This window comes from Pan paniscus, chromosome 16, assembly GCF_029289425.2.
Source record: "Pan paniscus chromosome 16, NHGRI_mPanPan1-v2.0_pri, whole genome shotgun sequence".
Classification (NCBI taxonomy): Eukaryota; Metazoa; Chordata; class Mammalia; order Primates; family Hominidae; genus Pan; species Pan paniscus.
The window spans coordinates 48,440,986-48,466,462 of NC_073265.2; the positions used below are offsets into that span (position 1 = coordinate 48,440,986).

General features: G+C 43.5%; 1 protein-coding gene across 2 annotated transcripts in view; it reads right to left on the reverse strand.

Annotated features, from left to right (window-relative positions):
- The window catches only part of MYO1E (myosin IE), a 237,249-nt gene that overhangs the window by 39,339 nt on the left and 172,433 nt on the right, over nucleotides 1–25,477 (reverse strand). For both annotated transcript variants that reach the window (XR_010109926.1, XM_003827902.7), the window contains exons 17-19: nucleotides 19,724–19,830; nucleotides 12,329–12,427; nucleotides 2,574–2,718 (exon numbers count right to left, since the gene is read on the reverse strand). Coding sequence is in view for 1 of the 2 variants with exons in the window: in XM_003827902.7 (XP_003827950.1) it covers nucleotides 2,574–2,718; nucleotides 12,329–12,427; nucleotides 19,724–19,830 (351 nt within the window). In the remaining variant the exon portion in view is untranslated. The remainder of the gene's footprint in view (nucleotides 1–2,573; nucleotides 2,719–12,328; nucleotides 12,428–19,723; nucleotides 19,831–25,477) is intronic.

Genomic DNA, 25,477 nt, shown 5'->3' on the forward strand with positions numbered 1-25,477 from the left:
TTCGCTGGATTTTAGATTTCTTTTAAAAAGCCCAGGGGGTTAGAAATTAGGGAGGTTCAAGAAAAAACCTTGATAACACAGATAAGGAGAGAATAAAAACCAAACCAAACCAAACAACAACAACAGAAAAACACACAAAACAACCTTAAATGAGAAAAGCCAAAAGACATGGATACATTTAACAAAACAAAAACAAACCCTATGGTGTCTGATGTGGGTTTTTTTTTTTTTTTTTGTTGTTGTTGTTTTTTTCTGAGGCAGAGTCTTGCTCTGTCACCCAGGCTGGAGTGCAGTGGCGCGATCTCGGACCACTGCAAGCTCTGCCTCCTGGGTTCACGCCATTCTCCTGCCTCAGCCACCCGAGTAGCTGGGACTACAGGCGCCCGCCACCACACCCGGCTAATTTTTTTTGTATTTTTAGTAGAGATGGGGTTTCGCCGTGTTAGCCAGGATGGTCTTGATCTCCTGACCTCGTGATCTGCCGGCCTCAGCCCCCCAAAGTGCTGGGATTACAGGCATGAGCCACTGCGCGCGGCTATGATGTGGGTTCTTAAAGCAAATAGGTAATTTTGTATATTCAGAACATTTACTATTAAGGTGAAACCACATGGTAGGTTTTCTTTTTCCTTTTTTTTTTTTTTTCTTTTTTTTAGAGAAAGGGTCTTTCTTGATCTGTTGCCCAGGCTGGACTGCAGTGGTACAATCATAGCTCACTGTAACCTTGAACTCCTGGGCTCAAGTGATCCTCCAACCTCAGCCTCCTGAGTAGCTAGGACAGCAGGCGTGTACCACCACACCCAGCTAATTTTAATTTTTTTTGTAGAGATGAGGTCTAACTGACTTGTCCAGTCTTGAACTCCTGGCCTCAAGTCATCTTCCCAACTCAGCCTCCCAAAGTGTTGAGATTAGAGGCATGAGCCACTGTGCCCAGCCAGATTTTAAGAACCAACTTTTGTGAAAGTATTTGCATGTCAGGGCTAGATGGGGATGTATGCGTTTGGGGCAGGGGAGAGAGCGGAGGTGATGGTGTGCGTGTGTGAGTGCATGTGTCAAAGATGGGGGAAAGGAGAGTTAAGTAATGGTAATAACACAATTGAATGTAAGGCAAGGAAAAGGACAGCCAAAAATAAATCTTGATTTTGAATATAACCCCCTCCAACGCAACTGAATCAGAAAAAAAAGTATTACAAATATTGAGGCTGTTTTAATTATATATGAAAACCTCACAAGTTGGAAAGTAACAGCGGGTATGAAACAAGGAGTTCTGCATTGTACCGATAAATCACTCCATCCCATTTTAGAAAGAACAGGAACTGTTCTGTGGGTTGCTTAATGGCGAATGACACAACATTTTCACTTTATATTTGGAAATGAAAATTCTTGTGAAGCTACAAATAACTCAAAGTAGAAAAATGCTACCACAAACGTGTCATAAATGGGTTCCATCTCTGTGTGCCGCTTATTTATTTAATAATCTTGATGTCTCACAAAGCCATTCAGTTATAGCCATTATCATTCCTGAGTCTCAGGCTGATCCTATGAGGCAGGCAGAAACAGTGGCTATGGGGCCCACCTTAGAGGAGAAGAAAACTAATGGCAAGACTGGGATCTGCCTGAAGTCAAATGCTTCCCTTTTTACTGTGAGTTCCCATATGATTTCCCCTTGGTCTGATGACTGATTTCTGCCAAGTTCATCACTGACTCTTGAAATAGGTCTTGTGATGGTTAAGGGAGCCTTGAGAAACGATGATGCTGAGCCTCGGTTCCAGCAGTTTCTCCAGCTTAAAAAGGAATGAATGTCTTTATTCCACAGCCCTCGAGCAAACTGGGCAGAAGAACTGAACAGAACTTCCTGTGGACATTCATGGGGCTCACTGACCACACTCTCATCAGGAAAGAAAGAAGTGTCTCTAAATGAAGCTGTAGCAGACTGTTTGTGAATTGTAAATGTGTATTATGAATGCCTTACTGTTAAGTATTCTGTTCTATAAACCAGAGATTTCTCCTCCCACCAATTTTCCCCCTCACAGTCCTTTCTAGGCTCCCCCACGGCCTTCTAGGTACAATCCTGGGAATTCCCACCGGGCACTCTGCTGCACCTTCCAGGAGGAATCCTGAGACTATGTGTAACTGACTTGGTGTCAACTAACCATGGGTGGAACACTGAAGTCCCTCTTTAGCTTAGACACTCTTAGAGACTAAGTAACTATTGAGCATTTTCTGTGTGAGGCTTTGGGTATATAAACACATATGGAACAAAGAGTCCCTGCCCTCAAGGAGTGTAGCAGCTAGAGAGGAGCGAGACAGTCAGTGAGGAAGGAGCCACTCTCTGATGCCCCTTTTTCTACCTGCTCAGTGCTCTGCAGGAAATGAACCAGGCAGTGATGGGCTATGGAGAGCAGGTGTTTAGGGAAGGACCCACTTAGACCAGGAAGGGAGGGAAGGCTTCTTTGAGGAGACAACATTGATGGCATGAAGCGAAGAATGAGAAAAAGAAGCCAGCTGAGGGGTGGAGCAGGGCTGGCGGGGGCCCCGCGGGAGGGAAGAGAGTGGAGAGCCAGCCAAGCACTCACAGACTCGGGGGCTTTGATGAACACTTTACTCCTCCCCAGCTGGAACTGGTCGCTGTCCATGTTGACCGACTGCAGCAGGTGCAGGACGCCTTGCTTCTCGTCTCCCTGCCAAGAAGGCCAGGTGGCTTTGGTCAGAATGGCATACCTGTGGGGACATTGGGGAGAAGAGAATCAGACTTGGGCGGGACCGCACTGGTTTTCTACCCGGGCAAGGCAGCAAGAGCTCCGCTCTGAAGGTGCCCAGTGCTGCAAAGTTACTGATCATCTGTTTACCAGCGTTCGAAGGCTCAGGCGTGGACTGCGATGACTGCAAAAATCCCAAGTCTGGGATGCTCGTTCCTGAGCTGCCTCCTGCTTCTTTCCCTTTCCCAGCATTCCCACGTCAACACCCTGGTGAAAACCTGCGGACTCTTTCTACCACTGTCTGAAAATAGCATTGTGGAAGGCCACCAGGGGTGGTCTTTAGGCAAAAATCAAACGGTCTTGTCTCAATAATCATCTCCCCTGATTTCTTCAGGGCATTTAACACTTAATGCAAAGAGCTTTATAAAGCTCCTGCTAAACAGCTATTATGACAACTGTGTATCAACTTTCACCTTTGAAATTCTGTGTATCTGGGTCACGAGGCCCTTGGGATCTGGTCGTTGGCTGTTCCCCAGCCTCGCCTCTTCACTCTCACTTTGGCTTGCTGCATTTCTTCGAGAATGGCCTCTTCTTCATGCCCACCATGCCCTTTCCTTCCTCGGCGCCTCTGCCCCTGCTCTCCCCTCTGCTGGTGTGCTGCTCCCCAAACTCATCACTCGGCTGGCTCCCGCTTGGGTGTCTCACCTTCAGTGACACTCCCAGACAGGCCTTCTTGGACCAAAAATAAAAAACTGCTCTCTTGTTAGTTTCTCTCATAGCAAGTACTATTTTTCCTTCAGAGCATGTACTCTAATTGGTAGTTATATTCACACTGGTGTTTATTTGGTTAATTGATGCCTCCTGGATGAAGGTGAGAGCTCCAGGAGACCGGATGCCACATCTGTGTGGCTCCTGCTGTACATCCAGAGCCTTAAACCGTGCCTGGCACACAGCAGTCATAATGAACATTCCTGGCTAATGCGGATGGGTGCTCTCTCTGCATGAGGTGCTGTGATTGAAGCTTTTGATGTAGGATCTCCTCTTACTCCTACAGCAACCTGGTCAGGTTGGTTTTCTATTTTGCAGAGTAGGAGACAGAGGCAAATTATGACTTGCCCAAGGCTACTTAGCCATTAAGCCTCAGAGATGGGATTTGAATCCCTCTCTGTCTCTTTCATGATGGCACTGTAAAAAAGCCATGGACTGGCTCACATTTAAATATTTATTTTAAAGATTATCCAGTCTACTATACATGCCTATGTTGGAAACATTACTATTATGTCAGAGGCTGATCTGACATATCAGATCCTGTGACAATCAAGGAGACACAAACACATTAGTTTGTCAAATATGGATAGAATCATCATGGTATGTGTGGGTGTGAAGTTGGAGGGCGTGGCCCACGTGGGAGCACATCCAGGGCCCAGGCAATAGGCCCCCAGGCCTTGAGCAAAGCCAGGGCCCTCCTTTGTTCCCAGAAACTACTGTCAGGATTAGACTGATTTATGACAGCCAAGGGAGAAGGGAACCTTGAGTAGCCCTGCCAGCTGGTTGGGACTCAGGTGATTTTAGGAGCCTTCTCTGCTCCTCTCAAATGTCTGCATCTTGCCTGATAATATCATAAACTTCCTAGAGAGGTAAATCCTCCTATTCCCTAATTAGAGATAAAAAGCTTAAAAATGAAAATGCCTAGTGGAAGTCACACATTAGCATGAATAACATTCATATATGGTATAATGATGTTAATTAAAACAAATTAAGCTACACATAAATGACTAATAGCAGAACCTGTCTAGATGTGATTGGGGGAGTTAGTGAAAATGAGTAGGTGCTAGGAATCTAATTGGGTGAGGCAGAAAGTTCATGGAGGGTAGAAGTGAGAAGGAAAAGACTATAGACTTTCAAGGTGACAAGCTTCTAAGAGTACAGTTTTGCTTGGCTTGATCTAACCTAAAATTATAAACTAAAGTATATTTATCGTGCAACTAGAAATGGGTCTTTATGGCAATTCACATTTTTTCCTACAAAATTAATGCTGCGTTTCTCTCTCTCTCTTTTTTTTAATGGTAATGAACCTTGGAGAGACTTTCTCTCCCTTATCCTGACAAGGCCTCCAGTGGTGAGGGTCTTGGCAATACATGGGAATTGCCTGGGGCTTCCTTTGCTTCCATGAAGCCTGATACATCCTCACCCTATCCTTTGGTATCGCACTGGAGACCAGGGCATAAACCAACAATACATGTTCTCCTACCAAGTGTACCCAGGCCACTCTCTTTCTCTAGGATATACTCATGGGAACAGGTTGCACAGGGCAATGGTGCCCCTGCCTAATTGGTGCCTGTGATAATTTTGGACAGATGGCAATAATAGCTTACATTCCTTTCATCACATATTTTCAGTTTAAGACTCAAATATGCTAATATTTCCTCTCAAGGCCTTTGTGCCAGCTCCTCTTTCTGCCTGGAAATCTGTTCCCTGCTCTTGTTATCTCTTGGATCACTGATCCCATGTTTCCTTCTCAGAGGAAATGCAGCTCGGACCCCAGGGACTCCCAGCTGCTGGCACTTGAGATTAAGGATGTTTCTGACCTCGGAGGACACAAACATCCTGGCAGCCAGGAGGACGCTCTCTACCACTCTGTGCTTTCCTGGGCTTCCTATTCCTTCTTCTCTCTTGCCCATGAAGTGGAACGCCTTTGCTGATGAGGCATCCCTTTATCATCCCCACATTCTGAGAGGCTAAGGTCAGAGGAAGCATGCTTGTGAGGAAGTGTAAATCATGCTACAAGATAAACTTTGCAAATCTGTTATGTTTCTACCACATTCTTCCTCCTAAGCATCAGAATCTGTATTTGGGCTTATTTCTGCCAACCACAGAAAGAAATACACATTGCCTAGCTCAGAGAGGTGTTTTCTGGAGAACTTATTTTCCAAGACACAACATGGCTGCTATTTCTAACAGTTTTTTAACACTTTCTGAAGGCATAAAAGTTGTAGTGGGGAGATGGTGTAAATGGGTTCTTCCTACTACTGCTTCAAGTAGCACAGGACTTACTTCAAGAGCATGGGGCCCACCCATGGGGGAATTAAGGCATCTTTTGATTTTTGCTCTCCAATATTCAGTCAAGAGGGATGGTTTTGATAAATATAAAGGATTTTCCAGAGAGGAAACGAACACACACTAAACACACAGAATATTTCCTAAGCAAACACTATGCTCTGGGTAGTCTGTGAGCCATGGCTCTGTTTAGGCCTGTGAACTTCCTATATAGGGAGGGTGTATAATACATGCAGATGTGGATAGTTGTGCTGGGTATTAATATATCCTTTCCCTTCAGGCTTTTACTTTCTGTTTCTCATTTGGCAGCCTTTCTGTGGACACCTAGAAAGCAATTTTATGAACAAAGCCTTTCCTCTCACCTTTAGAGAAAATAAAGTGATGAGATGGTTCAATTACTTGTAGAGCATCATAGGATGAGACAGTTGGCGGTGGACTCTGGATGAATTCTGCATGACCAAGATCCCAGACTCATGCATCTTATGGAAAATTGTGTTCTCTCCAGAGAAATACCCCCGCCCACTGATATATTGGGACTTCAAGCCACTTTTGAGTGGACTGCTTCAATAACAGTTTTGAAATATAGTGTGGGGGACTGAAAATGTCCTTTTTATAGAAAAATAATTTTTTTCCAAACTTTGATTCTCCTCCCAGTATTCTTTTTTCTTATTTTTTTTTGAGATGGAGTTCCACTCTTGTCGCCCAGGCTGGAGTGCAGTGGCGCAGTCTCGGTTCACTGCAACCTGCGCCTCCTGGGTTCAGGCGATTCTCCTGCCTCAGCCTTCTGAGTAGCTGGGACTACAGGCACCCAGCACCATGCCTGGCTAATTTTTGTATTTTTAGTAGAGGCAGGGTTTCACCATTTTGGTCAGGCTGGTCCTGAACTCCTGATCTGAGGTGATCTGCCCACTGCAGCCTCCCAAAGTGCTGCGATTATAGGCGTTGAGCCACCTTGCCCAGCCCCAGTATTCTCAAACCAAGAAAAGTATGACAGCAATAAAAGAGCCTACTTTTTGACAGTAGAGACAAGGCTATTTGTCTGTTCTGAAAGGAAAAGCTTACAGTGGGAGAGCTAAGAAGGGAGGCATCCAAGGATACAAGCATTTCAGTGGAAGTTCCTCAACATAAAAGGCACAACAAATTTCACAAAATGCCTACTCAGAGTGCGGCAGAGCGTAAAGTACATGCATGGAATCATGAAGCTGGCATGGCACTCGAGACAGATCCGGATAATCAACAGAGTCAGTTCACAGCTCATGCACGTATCACAGGGTCCCTTACACCAGCCAATCTTTTTGGCACCAGGATTCATGGAAGATAATTTTTCTATGGACGGGGTTGTGGGGATGGTTTTGGGATGAAACTGTTCCACCTCAGGTCATCAGGCATTAGATTCTCAAAAGGAGCGCACAAGCTAGATCCCTCGCATGTGCAGTTCACAATAGGGTTTGAGCTCCTATGAGAATCTAGTGCCACCGCTGATCTGACAGGAGGTGGGGCTCAGGCGGTAATGCTCGCTGGCCCGCTGCTCACCTCCTGCTGTAAGGCCCAGTTCCTAACAGGCCACAGACTAGTACTGGTCCCCTGCTGGGAGTTGGGGAACCCTGCCTTAGACGGGAAAAAGAGTGCATAGACTTCCTGCTCTCCTGGGATGGCAGCACTCTCAGCATTGTTTATGGAAGTCAGTCTGGTTGGTTGGTTGGTTTTTAAAACAAGGTAGAAGGAAGGAGGTCTTTCAGAACTGGTTTCTCAAAAAACAAACAAAAAAACCCAGAATAGATTAAAAAAGGTTTGATCAGGTTTTTTTTTCTTGTTTTCTTGAGACACAGTCTTGCTCTGTCACCCAGGCTAACTCACTGTAGCCTTGACCTCCTGGGCTCAAGTAATCCTCCTGCCTCAGCCTCCCAGTGTTCTGGGATTACAGGCATGAGCCACTGCACCTGGACTGATGAGTTTTTTTTGGGGGGGTGGATACATAGTAGGTATATATATTTATAGGTTGCATGAGATTTTTTTTCTTTTTTACTTTTTGCATGAGATGTTTTGATACAGGCATGCAATGTGGAATAATCACATCATGGAAAATGGGGTGTCCATCTCCTCAAACATTTATTCTTTGTGTTATACGAAATCCAATTATACTCTTTTAGTTGTTTTAAAGTGTACAATTAAATTATATTTGACTACAGTCACCGAGTTGTGCTAGCAAACACTAGGTCTTACTCATTCTTTCTATTTTTTTGTATGCATTAACCATCTGCACTTCCCTTCCCCTTCCCCCACTACCCTTCCCAGCCTCTGATAACCATCATTTTATTCTCTATCTTGATGAGCTCAATTATTTTAATTTTTAGCTCCCACAAATAAGTGAGAACATGTGATGTTTGTCTTTCTGTGCCTGGCTTGTTTCACTTAACATAATGATCTCCAATTCCATCGTGTTGTTGCAAATGACAGGATCTCATTCTTTTTTTGAGATGGAATCTCGTTCTGTCACCCAGGCTGGAGGGCAGTGGCGTAATCTCGGCTCACTGCAACCTCCGCCTTGGGTTCCAGCAATCCTTCCACCTCAGCCTCCCGAGTATCTGGAATTACAGGTGTGCGCCACCACACCTGGCTAATTTTTGTATTTTTAGTAGAGATGAGGTTTCACCATGTTGGCCAGGCTGGTCTCAAACTCCTGACCTCAAGTGATCCACAGACCTTGGCCTCCCAAAGTGCTGGGATAACAGGTGGGAGCCACTGCGCCTGGCCTGGATCTCATTATTTTTTATGCCTGAATAGTACGCCACTGTGTATGTGTAACACATTTTCTTTTTTTTTTTTTTGAGACACAGTCTTGCTCCATTGCCTAGGTTGTATGTAGTACAGTGGCACAATCTTCACTCATTGCAGCCTCTGCCTCCCGTGTTCAAGCAATTTTCCTGCCTCAGCCTCCCAAGTAGCTGGCATTACAGGCATGGAACACCACACTTGGCTAATTTTTGTATTTTTAGTAGAGACAGGGTTTCACCACGTTGGCCAGACTGATCTCAAACTTGTGATCTCAAGTGATCTGCCTACCGTGACCTCCCAAAGTGCTAGGATTACAGGCGTGAGCCACTGCACCCAGCCTGTATCACATTTTCTTTATCCATTTGTCTGTTGATGGATGCATATTACTTCCAAATCTTGGCTATTGTGAATAGTGCTGCCATAAACATAGGAGTGAACATATCTCTTTGATATCCTGATTTCCTTTCTTTTGGCTCCATACCTAGGAGTGGGCTTGCTGGATCATATGGTAGCTCTATTTTTAGTTTTTGGAGGAACTTCCAAACTGTTCCCCATAGTAGTTATACTAATTTACATTCCCACCAACAGCATACGATGGTTCCCTTTCTCCACATTCTCGCCAGCATTTGTTATTGCCTGTCTTTTGGGTAAAAGCCATTTTAACTGAGGTGAGATATCGCACTGTAGTTTTATTTTGGCTTTCTCTGATGATCAATGATATTGAACACGTTTTCATATGCCTGTCTGCCATCAGCATGTCTTTTTTTTTGAGAAATGTCTCTTGAGATCTTTTGCTCATTTTTTTGATTGGATTATTAGATTTTTTTCCCCACAAAGTTGTTTGAGCTCCTTCTATATTCTGGTTATTAATCCCTTGTCAGATGGATGGTTTGCAAAGATTTTCTCCCATTTTGTGGGTTGTCTCTTCATTTTGTTGATTGTTTCCTTTGCTTTGTGGAATTTTTTTTTGAGATGGAGTCTTGCTCTGTCGCCTAGGCTGGAGTGCAATGGCGCCATGCCAACTCACTGCAACCTCCATCTCCCTGGTTCAAGCGATTCTCCTGCCTCAGCCTCCCAGGCAGCTGGGATTACAGGCCACTGCCACTGCACCTGGCTAATTTTTGTATTTTTAGTAGAGACAGGTTTCACCATGTTGGCCAGGCTGGTCTCAAACTCCTGACCTCAGGTGATATGCCCACCTCGGCCACCCAAGGTGCTGGGATTATAGGCGTGAGCCACCGTGCCTGGCCCCTCTTAATTAAAAAAGGGTATTTTGGGGCCGGGCATGGTAGCTGATGCCTGTAATCCCAGCAGTTTGGGAGGCTAAGGCAGGAGGACTGCTTAAGCCCAAGAGTTCAAGATCAGCCTGGGCAACCAAGGGAGATCTTATCTCTAAAATAAATAAATAAATGAAATTTAAAAATGATTATCTAAGCCAAAGTTCCTCAACTGACTGTGCCCTGTAGGGGGAAGATTAGTCAATGCCTGGATACACTTTTGGATGTCACAACTCAGAGGAAGGTACACTACTGGCATCTAGTGGGTGGAGGCCAAGAAGGCTGCTAAACATCCCACAATACACAGGACAGACTTCGCAGCAAAGAATCTTCCAGCCTAAAATGTCAGTGGTCTGAGGTTGAGAAACCCTTTTCTGAGCTAGTGTTACTGATCTGTTTAAGGAAGTCTCATAACTAACATCTCAGTTGTGTGTCAGCAAATGGGTGGTGCTATGTGATGCAAAAGCTCTACAAATACCTTTTCTCAACTTCCTAAATATTTCTTTCACATAGTCCTGCTTACACTATAGGCGTACTGACGTCTTTAATTCAGAGAACAAAGAGGGTAAACCTTGTTCCTAGTCTAACTCACCTCCACGGTTATTAGGAAACTCAAATGTGGGGGACTGAGTTTCTGACGCTTTATTATACAAAATGATTAGCACTTTTTTAAAACCTCTAAGTGGTGAGTCAGCTGTCCTAATCTCATAGCAGAAGAAACAACAGCCCTAAATAAGAACTGCCTTATTAGAAATACTAGATTCCAAAGATAGTAATTAACCTCTTCTTCAGTTATATACAATCTGAATTAAAAAAAAAAAACATTATATCCAGCCCCTGCATAATATATCAGGAAGATGTAATTGTTTCTGATTAAAATGCTCAGTTTGACGCGGTGTGGTCGCTCGTGCTGATAATCTCAACATTTTGGGAGGTTGAGGTGGGAGGATCACTTGAGAGCAGCTGGGGCAACATAGCGAGACCCTGTCTCTACGAAAAGTAAAAAGTCATCTGGGCATGGTGACGCATGCCTGTAGTACTAGCTACTTGCAGACTGAGGTGGGAGAGAATGGCTTGAGCCCAGGAGTTCAAAGATGCAGTGAGTTATGATTGCACCACTGCACTCCTGAGTAATAGAGCAAGACTTTGTCTCTAAATAAATAAATAAAACACTAACTTTGGCTTACTTCTTTTTTGTTTCCCTGTTCCTTCAAGGAAATTAAATAGATGTAGAAATACAGTGGAACGCCACAGAATCATTAGAGAAGTTAGAGTGATGTAACATTTTAAGGGTACTACATTTTATCCTTTTACAAACAACACAAAATAAGAACAATTTAAGTATAGGTCCTGCCAAATACATGTTAAGGGATATATAAAAATAAGTTTAAATTTATACATGGATTGTACAAAATTTTTGAGGTTAAATATTTTAAGCTTATTGTCTTAAGTGGGTTAAACATTTTCCTGAAGTTGTCTTCATACTGTTAATTTATTCAGTCAAGTTAAACCTCCGCCCTTCCTGTGGCACAATTATCAAGAATTCTTGAACTTATGTGTTACACTAAACAGAGAGCCTAATGAATACTTATGGCTACTGATTTATTCTACAATAAATAACAGTAAAAGAATTGTTATTACAATGCAATGATAAAAAGACAAAACACCCAATTAAAAAACGGCAAAGGGCCTCACAGACATTTCTCTAAAGAGGAAATACAAATGGCTAATAGGCACATGAAAAAATCCTCAATATAATTTGCCATCTGGGAAATGCAAATCAAAACCATCATGAAATACCACTCCACACTCACTAGGATGGTTAGAAAATAACTTATGTTGGCAAGGATTTAGATAAATTGGAAGCCTCAAATACTGCTGGTGGTACAAAATGTAAAGTGGTGCAGCCACTTCAGAAAACAATCAGGCAGTTCCTCTCAAAGGTTAAATGCAGAGTTACCATATGACCGAGCAATTGCACTTTGAAGCATACACCCAAAAGAAATGAAATACGACCACATAAAAACTTGTACACAGATTTTCATAGCAGCATTATTCATAATAGCCAAGAAGTGGAAACAACTGATGTTTATCAACTGATGAATGCATAAGTAAACTGTGGTATATCCACACAATGGAATATTATTCTGCAATTAACAGGAAGGAGGCATGGAAGTGCAACAACATGGATGAATCTTATGTTCAGCGAAAGAAGTCAGTCACAGAGGACACATATATGATTCCATTGCTATGAAAAGCATAGGCAAATCTATAGACAGAAGGTAGATAAGTGACTGACTGGGCCCAGAGGCAAGGGAAGAATTGGGGGTTGACAACAAAGGGAAGCATGATTTCTTTTCAGGGTAAGAAAATGTCCTAAAATTAACGGTGGTGATAGTTGCACAACTCTGTGAATATGTTAAAAGCCATTGACTCGTACACTTGAAGCGGGTGAATTGTATAGATTTGAATTATAGCTCAATAAACCTGTTTTAAAAAAGGCCAGAGTCACTAGTTCATTACCTCTGTAGGAATTTTTGGAAGATGCGCCGATAGGCATAGCCAGCTCTTCTCACTCGAATGTTCTCTTTCAGACCCAAATATTCGACTTGATGCTTTACCCTGTGCAAAGGAGAAAATGGGGCCTGGACATTACTGGATAATCCTTTCACCCGTGTTCTTACCAGCCAACCCCCAAGCCCCCAGTTCCAAGCTGTAGGGAAACATACTCAAAAGACTACAATTTATAGTGTTCAAACACTGAGCTGACCTCTCAGATGACATAATGCTAATTTTAAAATATTGAAATACAGCAATTAGGCTGGGCGCAGTGGCTCACACCTGTAATTCCAGCACTTTGGGAGGCTGAGGCGGGTAGATCACCTGAGGTCAGGAGTTCAAGACCAGCCTGGCCAACATGGTGAAACCCTGTCTCTATTAAAAATACAAAAATTAGCCGGGCATGGTGGCATGCACCTGTAGTCCCAGCTACTCGGGAGGCTGAGGCAGGAAAATCACTTGAACCCGGGAGGCAGAGGCTGCAGTGAGCTGAGATTGCACCACTGCACTCCAGCCTGCATGACAGAGTGAGACTCCGTCTCAGAAATAAAATAAATAAATAAATAAATAAATAAATAAATAAAAATACAGCAATTAAATAACAGGGCATTACATATCTATTTCAAAGAATAATAGTAACACAAAGACCCATCTAACTATCACCTAGAGTATGAACAAAAATATTGGTTAATCAGAAGGCTAAAGGAAAGAACTTTTAACTTTTGAATTAAATGATGCTAATGCTGGTTTTGTTATTGAACTTAAATTTTAATATTGATTATGACTTAATGGAACTACACTTCTAGGCTTTTCTCATACAAGTTACAAAAGGGCATTTAAAACTATTAATTTCAAGTGTGTACATTAAAAATGGTCTAAAATATATCTAAATTATAGTTTTAGTTGATTTCTTCTTTCTTACAAGAATTTTTTTTTTGATACAGGGTCTCACTTTGTCATCCAGGCTACATTGTAGTGATGTGATAGCTCACTGCAGCCTTGACCTCCCCAGGTTCAGGTGATCCTCCTATTTCAGGCTCCTGCGCAGTTGGGACTACAAGCATGCACCACCACACCTGGCTAATTTTTGTATTTTTTGGAGAGACAGGGTTTCGCCACTTTGCCCAGGCTGGTCTCAGACTCCTGAACTCAATTATCTGCCTGCTTTAGCCTCCCAAAGTTCTGGGATTATAGGCATGAGCCACTGTACTCGGCGTGTTTCTTCCTTTCCTTTCCCTTCACTTTCCCTTCCCTTTTCTTTCTTTCTTTCCCTTTCCCTTTCCTTTCTTTCTTTCGAGACAGAGTCTCGCTTTGTCATCCAGGCTGGAGTGGAGTGGCAAACTTTCTTTCCTTTCTTTTTCTTTTCTTTCTTTCTTTCTTGAGTCAGAGTCTCACTTTGTCATCCAGGCTGGAGTGCAGTGGCAAACTTTCTTTCTTTTCTTTCTTTCTTGAGACAGAGTCTTGCTTTGTCATCTAGGCTGGAGTGCAGTGGCAAAATCTCGGCTCTCTGCAACCTCCGCCTTGTGGGTTCAAGAGATTCTCCTGCCTCAGCATCTCGAATAGCTGGAATTACAGGCATGTGCCACCATGCCTGGGTAATTTTTTGTCTTTTTTCGTAGAGACGGGGTTTCGCCATGTTGGCCAGGCTGGTCTTGAACTCCTGGCCTCAGGTGATCCACCACGCCTGGCCCATCCTGGTTTCTTAACAGTAAAAATCTAGCAATGTCTTTTGAAAAAATGGATGTAAAGAACTATTAGGTTAATATTCTCACACATGAGGATTTTCATACCAGAAGATGCCCCATGCCCCACACCTTGGGGATGCTGATTTAGTAGGCCTGCACCTTGGGGAGGCTATTTTAGTACACCTGCTGGGTCTAAGGTGGAGCACGGACATGTGCCTTGTGAAAACCCACCACTTGCTGGAAAACACAGTGTTCTGGATGCCGACAGATCCTGAAAACTTGCTTCAGATCATCCACTCTGGGAAGATAAATTGGGCCTGGGCTGCGTGCTATGCGAGCTGGCTGAACACAGACACTTGGAAACATGGTATTTGAGGCAAATTAGACATAAAAAGTAAGGTCTCTCTCTTTCGAAGATGGAATGTCAGGATTGTGCTGCAGTAGGGAGGTAACTCCTCACACTCCCTGTTTGGTACATTTGGGGATATCTGTGCTGATAACGGGGCTAATGCGCTCAGCAAAATGGGCCTTTCAGGAGCTGCTGAGCTGAAAAGACAATCAGAAGCATCCTCATTCCGATGTCAAGCAGGTTCCCAACAGCTGTCTTCCCAGTAAGGCTCTCACAAAAACCACCATTTCCAATTAAGTCTCATACTTGCGGATGTCTACTGTGGGCCAGTCACACACAGTCCCTATTGCAACATGCTAGGGTCACCAAAAAAGGACAATGCTATGATTCCTGCTGGAGCCCACACAGGCAGCACAGTGGTTAGGAGCCAGGTTCTGGTGCTGCATTCCTGCTGCGCCACTGGCCCTGCCACGATGCAACTTCTCTGTGCCTCTCAGTTTCCTCTTCTGCAAAAACAGGAATGGTGGCATAAATTCTTTATTTCTAGACGAGTACTTTCTATGGAAAGCACTTAGTTCGTAGCACGAGCATGTAAAGCTGTTATTATTGTCATCCATTCCCAGCTACAATATGTAAACCAGGATAGGAGAATAGAGAAGGAAGTGGATTTTTCACAGCACAGGGATTCTCAGGAGCACTGTGATGTGCCTGGGCCTGGAGGGGTGAGTTGAATCCATGAGGTATACAGGACAAGGCAGAGGGCTGTGAAAGCAAAGGTACAAGAATAGGAAAGGCCAGTGGCAGGGTGCTGCGGGACAGGAGGAGGGGGACAGATGAAGCTCGAAGTGGGGGTGCAACCTTGGCTGATGGGAAGGATGAGGTCACAATGGGAGTGGTGTTTAAGAGTCTCCAGTTTGATGGGTCTTACAGAGCCAAGAGCCAGAAATGTTGATTCCTCTAAGATTATTAACTTTCAAAAAGCCTCTGTGTGCAAAGAGTTAAGCCGGGCATAGTGGCTCACGCTTGTAATCCCAGCACTTTGGGAGGCCGAGGCGGGCAAATCATGAGGTCAGGAGTTCGAGACCAGCCTGGCCAACACAGTGAAACCCCGTCTGTACTAAATATCCACCTTTGCCCATATAAGTCAGACAGACAGAGACAGACAGACAGACAGAGAGAGAGAGAGAGAGAGAGAGAGAGAGAGAGAGAGAGAGAGAGAGAGAGAAATGTCATGTCAGTTAAAAAGGTAATTAAATTGAAAAATAATTAATTTTCCTTTCTCTCATCCTCCAAATCTAAAACTCGCCACTGGCCTTTTCTCTAGTGAGAAAAATGCATGAAAAATACATTTAAAGGTTCTGCTCATTTTAAAGTACTTTTCATAAATCCTGGCTTCACGCCAAGCTTTCGAGGCAGGGAATGCATCAGCCTTTAATTCAAGCAGAAACGTTCCTCTCCCATGAATCACATAGGAAGAAATATTCCTCATGTTAAAACATTGTTTCATTCATTATAACTTCCACCATCAGGAAATTTTCTGGTAGAAATGAGTCTAGCAAGTCCTTTAATGTTTAAAATTTGGGGGTCATCAAAGCGACACAAGTTGATTTTTGCATATTCCTGGAGCACTGTCACCTCCTCAGTAGTCGTTGATCAGACAATGCCCAGTTGTTCCCTAGGCTATGCCAACTCCATCTTGCAGAGGGAGTCTTTTTCCAAGACAGTCCCTGGCCGTTTACTCAAATTGATCAGGGCTAGAGAACTCTGCAAGGCAGCAATTCAGAATCCAGGGCAAGCAACCTTGCCAGAAGCCAAACAAAAACGCATTTGCAACAGGAAAAGAAAAACCCTACACCTCATAAACTTGTGGAATGAGTAACCCTCTTTACCAGGAGCTTCAACTGGGTGTGTAATCCCAGCCAGTGAAGCACACTGCCCTTTCACGGACCCTAACACTCCTGACTCATGGATGGAGTGAAACCATCTGTTACACAATAAACCCAAACCAGGATTAAGGGTGGAATCCCAGAAAGCGGTCTTACTGGCATTATAAATCAACGCTCGACCAACTAATACCTTGAACTTCTTAAAACCAGTTTATTTGAATGCATGTCATAAAATTCTTTGCTGCAATTCAAAGGGGAATCATTTAAAAAAAAAAAGAAAAGAGAAAATACCATCCTCATCCTATGAGGATTTACTGAATAAAATGTACCACTCATTTAATTTCTCCATTTTCTGATATTCCAATGAATTATGTTGGATTTTTACAAGAAAGTAGCATCAGGGTTGGTGAACTTCCAAGCAGCTATTGCAAAATTTCTATTTTAGAGGGGCTTTCAGTAGAACTATCTACGTGGGGTAGAGGAGGGTGTGCTAGGGGGCATTGATCAGAAAATGCCCAGTTGTTCCCTAGGCTATGCCAACTCCGTCTTGCAGAGGGAGTCTTTTTCCAAGACTGTCAAAATGCATTTGTAGGGCAAGTGAGATGTTTTCATTTAAGAGTATTTGCTGGGAAGAGCAGGTGGACAGAGTTTGAAACGGGGGAAGGTGGGCTAAGGCCCCCTTTGGCAATACCTCTGCTTCCAAGACTCTCATGGTTTATTTCTAAGGTTGACTAAAGATTTGGTTGGAGTAATCATATTGGGATATTGATTTATTATCACTGTTCTGTTGTGTGCGTGTACATGTGGATGTATGTGTGGGTGGGTGTGCAAGTGTGGGTATGTGTGAGAGGTGAGTGTAAAAGTGACAGAGACAGAGGCAGACTGACAGCCACTGTCTGGAAGCCTTCATTCTGTCAGACTGAAGGAGATCCTGTTCTAGATGGACCCTCTTAAGAGGAAGGAACTGAGGGCTAAGGAGATGAAGAGTCTCGCTCTAACAACTTAGTGATAGGTCAGCACCGGGACACAGGTCTTCCAAATCCCAGTCTAGTTCTTTGCTCTAGATCAGTGATTCTCAAAGTGCAGTGCCTGGGCCATCATCACCAGCACCACCTGCAAGATTTTTAAGATGCACATTCATGGGCACCACTTGAGACCCACTGCATCAGAAACTCGGGATGGAGCCCAGCAATCTCAGCTTTAACAAGGCCTCCTGGGGATCCTGAGGCAGGCTCAAGTATGGGAACCAATGTAAGAGAGCAAAACAAGATGTTTTCTGTATGATTGATTGATTGATTGACTTGGGGTCTCAATCTAACACCCGGGCTGGAGTGCAGTGGCTCAATCATGGCTCTCTGCAGCCTCAAACTCCTGGGTGTAAGCATTTTACATCTTTAGACGAGAAGAGATGCTGCTACCCTCTTAGTCTGAAAGGAGAAGCGGAACTATACATTTCAGAAAAGCAGAGGCCAAATTAAGTACATCCAAGAGAAGGGCTAAGATGGGGAATGCTTATATTTCATGTCCTAGAGAACTGTTGACGGAACTGAGAGGGATTAACCTGTAGAAGAGAAGATTCAAGAGAAACACGACGGTCACCTCGAACTAACAGAAAAGGTGTCCAGTGGCAAAGTAATGAGAATGATTCTTATTGCAGATTGAAAACCTGGGATTAGGATAAAAGTGACCTAGAGAAGGACTGTACAGCCTCCTAAAGTAAGAATTGACCAAAGAAGAGCTGGTCACCTTAGCAAGTATGAGCTCCTCATCCGGGCCTGAATATCATTAATGGACAATATTGTAGAAGGAATCGGACTACATTAAATTGAAAAATTTCAGAGATTCAATAGAAAAGATGCCTTAAGGGGTCAGGGGTGGTGGCTCACACCTGTAATCCCAGCACTTTGGGAGGCCGAGGCAGTTGGATCACGAAGTCAGGAGTTCAAGACCAGCCTGGTCAAGATGGTGAAACCCCATCTCTACTAAAAATACAAAAGTAGCCAGGCATGGTGGTGGGCACCTGTAATCTCAACTACTCAGGAGGCTGAGGCAGGCGAATCACTTGAAACTGGGAGGCAGAGGTTGCAGTGAACCAAGATCATGCCGCTGCACTCCAGCCTGGGTGACAGAGCGAGACTCTTGTCTCCAAAAAAAAAAAAAAATCCTTAAGAATATGCATCTATGGATGAGATTATTCAGAACATAGTGGCCTGAAAAGATGGCAGCTCCTACATCCAAGCAGCCTGGCTTCTTCAGAGGAGAGAACAGACTTAGACTGCATGCCGAAGTATTCAATATTAAATAGAACGAACTTTCAGACAGTAAATGTTTGACCTACGTGTTTTTCTTACTATGGATCTGTTTCCTCCTGTAAAGGATCAAGCATCATCTGTCTGCCATGGTTTAGGATCTTGCTGGCAGGAAGGAAAATGGACACACCGGTCCCTCGCAGGAGATAATCGGCAGCTAGGAATTTTAGTCCTTGTCTTCCTGTGGAAGCTAAAGCTGGAGTTCTTCACTCGACACCTAAAAGAGCCTACCTTCTTTTCTCCAAGAGAGAAGACAAGAGGTAGCAATTCTGGTAGGCTCCCATCCTGGGACTGATACTAGGTGATGATGGCTAGGGTCCTCTCTGTAGTTTAAGTCTCTCCCCAGCCCTCCTTCCCATGCTTCTATGGACAGTGGGATCAGGCCTCTGAACAATGTGTGTCTGGGTCTCCCAGCGGGCCACAAAATTCATACCCTCTAGCCACCACCTTAACAGGCTCCTACTCAATGCCGCCATTTCTTCCTGCCCAGGCCACTTCCCTAAATGCTAGCTGTGGGAGGAACAGTGACGCAGGCTTCATCGGAAGTCAGGGCAGAAAGGGTTTGCTGAATTCTTGTGCTCTGCATTTCCCTTTGACATCTTTCCTCCCAGAGTCGTTCTTCTCATCAATACGGTGCTTAGGGGGAATGCCAGAGCCTCCAGCTTGTCCCCAGTGTCTTCATGAGGCACAGCAAATGCTGGATTGTATTTCCATCAGCTCTTACGCCCTCCACTTTCCACCCCAGGCTAAGCATTCTAGGCCACATCCTGTGGGTCCCGATCAGGGGCTGGGTGTACTAAGAATGTCTACACAGAACCTCAAACTGATTTTAAAACCATCATGACTCTGCGGTATGAGGTTATGTTTTGTTTTTTTTCCATCTGCCCCCAGACTAGCCAAGATCAACATTATAAACTGCTAATGCTGAAATTAATGGCACTTTTAACATTTTAGCAAATGACACGGAGGGGAAACAGTATATAGCTTTTGTCCTGAAAAAGTTAAGATGCAAGGGCATGACAAAGACATGTGCGGACAACTGACACTGCTGCTGCCTGTGATGGAGGACGGCTCATCTTGAGCAGAGGGAAAAAGGTCCCGGCCCCACCTAAGCTGGTTTCCCCCCATACCTGCTTTCCTCCCAGTCTCTGGGCTTCTTGGTTTCGTTTGGCTTGATGCAGCGAATGTAGTGGGGCGTACATTTCATCAGGGTGCTCACAAGGTCATTGGCTTGTTTCTAGAAAGGAAGAACAGTATCAGAATCATGGAACTTTCTCTAAAGAAGACCAAATTTCAAAGGAGACTTGTAAAACTCTATTGTAGAAATATATAGCTAGGAATTAATCTTCATGACAATTTGCTGGTTAAGCATAAGTCAGGTCTACTAAACTTTCCGAAAGCTTTGCCGACTTTTATGATGATTTTATCACTTCTAAATTGGTTTGAAATTCAATCTTCAAAAGCAACTAGGCATTTTCAGTACAGTTAATAAAATAGAACAACAACAAAAAACAAAAATCCCAATAAATCTTCACATACAAAATGATTTTCATGTGGTACAGTGAAGCATGTCAGTTAACAAACTAAGTTCATTTTATACTGATAGAGCGCCTTTGAAGATATATTGTTCTCATTAACTTTTTTTCCCCCAAAGTTATTTGTAAGGATAAATCATCAAATCCCCTACACTCTCTTTTCTGGCAATCCAACTAATGAAGAATCACTTTGCTAAAGTGATGAAAATTCATAGTTAAAGAATGGGAGATTCATAAAAATCTGAGAATTTATAAACTTTTGATATTCCATTTCATTCAGTTTCTTCCTCAATATGTCCATTTAAAAACCTGCAGAGTCTGAACACTTTATCTGTGGCTGCTAACTTACTTCTTTGCAAATCTAGAATATTCTATATAAAACCTTCTATTAATGCCTGTGCACTGGGTACTCAAAGTAGAACTGGATTCAAGCAGAAAAAGCCACATAAAGCTGAAATTGCTTATGAAGTATTTTAAACCCTGAGAATCTCAAACTTTGTTTGAAGAAACAGGAGTAGAGCTCACATCAGCATTCCCACCCCACAGCTGAGCACACCCTGTGGGTCCAAGGATGTGGCACACATGCGAACTCCACTTCCAAGCAAAGCAGCCTAAAGAGAGAAAACCTCTAAAAGAAAAAAAGCCAAAAGGGACCTCCAAAGCCAGAAAACCATTACAGTCAGCAGAAGAGATTTGCTTGCAAGAGACAACCCTCTCTCAATTAGGACTTTTCTGTTTTCATGGGTTTGGGAAATCTGAAACCCTTGAGAAAAACTATTGAGTATATTCAAAGCAAGATATTCATTGGTGAATTAAGTTCTCTGTTTAGATGTACAGGAAATAGCATTCTTTGCGATGCTTGAAATTGAGGACAGACAGGGCTGCAGAGGTTGCATGATCAAAGCAAAGTCCTATGATGAAAAAGTAAATTGCCTCTTATGTTCTTTGATGATGTAGACTGCACTTGAGAACAAATTTGACGATTTTTGCAACACATCAGGTGGAGCTGGAGAGGGACTGCAGGGTTGAATATAGCACAGCTTTTTTTTGTTCTTAAAATCCCCAAATTCTTAATTTTTTAAACTTCATTTTTAGATTTTAGTTTTGTATTTAATTACGACTTTTTTTTTTTTTTTTTTTTTTTTTTTGAGATGGAGTCTCACTCTGAGGCCCAGGCTGGAGTGCAGTGGCGTGATCTCTGCTCATTGCAACCTCTGCCTCCCGAGTTCAAGCGATTCACCTGCCTCTGCCTCCCGAGTAGCTGGGACTACAGGCGTATGCCACCAGGCCCAGCTAATTTTTGTAATTTTAGTAGAGATGGGGTTTCACCATGTTGGTCAGGCTGGTCTCAAGCTCCTGACCTCAGGTGATCCACCTGCCTCAGCCTCTCAAAGTGCTGGGATTACAGGCATGAGCCACTGTGCCCGGCCTACAACTTTTAATTTCCAAGAATAACTTTGCAAACTCTTTTGTCCTAAGTATTTAACAGCATTCCTTCTTTTTCACCTCAGCATAAGAAAACATAGAGAGGCAAGTGTAACTTAAGTTTATAAGTCACTTGCCATAGTCCTCTCCAGCTAAAATAGTGACAGATAACATTTGCTGAGTTTGCAGTGCAGATTAGATACATGTATTATCTCATTTAGGCCTCACAACAACCTGAAGAGGTAGCTACTATTTAATATTATTCCTGTTTTTTAGATGAGAAAGCTGGGCCTTAAAGAAACAAAGTATTGCTCAAGATGACACAATTTGCATGAAAGAGAAGTAAGGCTTGAACCCACGCCCATGGGCTACCAAGCCTGTTCTTTGGCAACAATGCTATCCTGCCTTGCTGACAAAGAGATAGGATCATTTAGTGTGATATAAAAGGAATTAACTGGTTGAGGTAGGATTAGACAGAAGCCACCAGGCTGTGAATAATTAATTTCAGCAAACAGAAATACATCTTAACCATCCAAATTATCCTGCATTTCAATAGCTATGGGTCAACTTTATTTACCTATTTTTAATTTTTGAAACAGGGTCTTGCTCTGTTGTCCAGGCTGGAGTAGAGTGGCATGATCACAGCTCACTGGAGCCTTGGCCTCCACAGCTCACTGGAGCCTTGGCCTCCAAAGCTCAAGTGATCCTTCCACCTCAGCCCTCTGTGTAGCTGGGACTGGAAGCACATGCCACCACACCCAGCTAATTTTTGAAAAAAAATTTTTGTAGAGGTGGGGTCTCACTATATTTCCCAGGCTCGTCTCCAATCCTGGCCTCAAGCAATCTTCCCACCTTGGCCTCCCAGAGTGCTGAGATTACAGGCGTGAGCCACTGTGCCCAACCTTGGGTCAACTTAAGATGTCTGCTGAGGTGGTTGTGAAGCAGTAACTGAATTTAATCCTGATTCCAGCCAAGAAGGGTTCCTGAGTTAGGACAGAAAAGTACCAACAGCACTTGCTCAACAGAAGCAGGTGTTAAAATACGCAGACAGCACAGTGAAAAATGGCTCAGGGTGAAAGCTCCTCATTCTACCTTCAACAGAGATGACAGCAGGCCTGACTGTGGGTCCTGGCACTTTTATTTGCAAGTTACATGACTAATCACTAGATTTCTCTGGCCTCATTTCTCTATCTGTAAACTAAGTAGGTTGAACTAGAAGACCTCTAATTTAATCTAGAGATTGAAATACATATTAAAAAACAAACAATCAGGCTGGGTGCAATGGCTCACTCCTGTAATCTCAGCACTTCGGGAGGCTGAGGCATGCGGATCAATTGAAGTCAGGAGTTCGAGACCAGCCTGGCCAACATGGTGAAACTTCGTCTCTACTAAAAAAAATACCAAAAACTTAGCTAAGCATGGTGGTGCCACCTGTAGTCCAGCCACGTGGGAGGATGAGGCAGGAGGATCACTTGAATCTGGGAGGCAGAGGTTGCAGTGAGCCAAGATCGCATCACTGACCTTCAGCCTGGGTGACACAGCAAGGCTCCATCTCAAGAAAAAAAACAAAAAAAACAAACCAAAAAAAACCCCAACCAATCCAATCACCTGCATGATGCCTGTACTTCCTCTGTCATGTCCCTTATAGCTCCAGCTGCACTCAGATAAAGCTATAGCCAGTCTGCCTTTGCCACCTCTGAGCTTGATTCTGTTTCTCCGTAGCATCAATCTTTGGCTCTAATTTAAATATGGGATGAGTATCCCTTATCCGAAATGCTTGGGAAGGGAAGTGTTTCGGATTTTGGATTTTTCAGATTTTGGAATACTGGCATTATACTTTATTTTTTGAGATGGAGTCTCGCTCTGTCGCCCAGGCTGGAGTTCAGTGGCATGATCTCGGCTCACTGCAACCTCCACCTCCTGGGCTCAACCAATTCTCCTGCCTCAGCCTCCTGAGTAGCTGGGATTACAGGCTCCTGCCACCATGCCCAGCTAATTTTTGTATTTTTAGTAGAGATGGGGTTTCACCATGTTGGCCAGACTGACCTCAAATGATCCACCCACCTCGGTCTCCCAAAGTGCTAGGATCACAGCCATGAGCGACTGTGCCCGGCCTGCATTATACTTTATAGTTGAGTATCCCTAATCTGAAAAGCTGAAATCCAAAATGCTCCAAAATTTGAAACTTTTTGAGCACCAACACGATGCTCAGAGGAAATGCTCATTGGAGCATTTCAGGATTTGAGATGCTCAACCTGTACTTGTCCCTTCCAGACAAGACAATATCGAATTAAGTAAAACCTCAAAATCAAGTGCTATTAAATATTACTATATTTATACTTTTATTTATAATCAATATAATAAGAGTTCCCATCAAATGAATATTCTATTAGTTAAATCCTACAAATCAGTTTAAATTTTTAAATAATTAGAATATAATGAAATCTATAACACTACGATGACCTTGAACACAAGTTTAATTTTTCTTTCAAGGAACTCAGAATCCTTTTAAATGCTTACGCCTCAGAGACATCGTTAAGATGACAATGATGTCTGCAAATTACTGTAGATATGGAATGTATCAGCGATTGGGCCATGGCTATGTATCTGTAAGAGGTACTGGGAGAGACTTTTATTCCTACGTGGAGGCAGACAGCCAGGCAGACAGAGGTCACAACATCCACCAAGGAGAGTGTGCCTGGAGGTGGGAAAACATGCTGTACTCTCTTTAGGTAAACTGCTGACTTCAGCTTGACCTCCCTAGACAAGGGCCTGAGACTTGTAAACCTAAACATTTTGGAAACATCCCACAATGGTGGCACTTTGAGCCTTCAACCAGACAAGCATACGAAGGAAAGAAAGGGGACAAGTCTTAAAGGAGGAAAAAGTGTCCCTACCCTTGCTCTCCTTTTTATAGACAATAATCCAGACCACTTGAAAATGAGTCATCATAACCTGGATGATCTGGGCCCCTTGGATCTGAATGTGACAGTCTTATGACTCGATTTTCCAGCCCAGAGTTAATCCTTATCCAGGACTTTGCAGTAAAGGCATGAGTCAGAAACTTCACGCAGACATTAATATCTGGGCCTCATGAGAATTTCATTTGTTTTCTGCCTTCAGCAATCTGCTCCAGTGAGCCTAACCCAGGGACTGTCCTGGGGCTACTAAATTTCTCTAGTTCTTTCAACATGATGTTCTTGACGCTCAGAGGGCTCTACCCTACAGCTGAAAGCCCAGGCTGGACTCGGTGGCTTGTGCCTGTAATCCTAGCATTTTGGGAGTCTGAGGTGGGAGGATCGCTTGAGCCCAGGAGTTCAAGACCAGCCTGGGTGACATTGTGAGACCCCAACTTTACAAAAAAGAAAAAAACAACAATTAAGCAGAGACCAACAACGGCGATACAGGAATGGGGCTAATGGGAAAGAATGTAGTCAGAGCATACATATACATCTTGTGTTCAGTATGCCTCAGGCACTGCGTTACATGCTTCCAATGAATTATGAAGCTGAATCATCACAGTAATCTCTTAAGATAGACACTAATATCTCCATTTTACAGGGAAGCGGTGAGGGCACTGAGAGCGTAGGTAACACCTTGGCAAGCACACAGCGAGGAAAAGCCAGAGCTGAGATTCGAACACAGGCGAGCAAACTCAAAGCCCTGCTGTCACTCAACCATTCCTTTGATTGTAAAACTGAGGAAGTATTTAGCTGGTATAATTTTTAAAAAAATTATTCTTAACCGTATGATTTAAAAAAATAGCTTAGTGAGTATTTCTTAGAGTTACATGATTGTGTGTGACACAATGACAAAAACTATTTTTTTTTTTTTTTGGAGACAGGGTCTCGTTCTGTCCCCCAGGCTGGAGCAATCATGGCTCACTGCAGCTTTGACTTCCTTGACTAAAGCGATCCTCCTGCC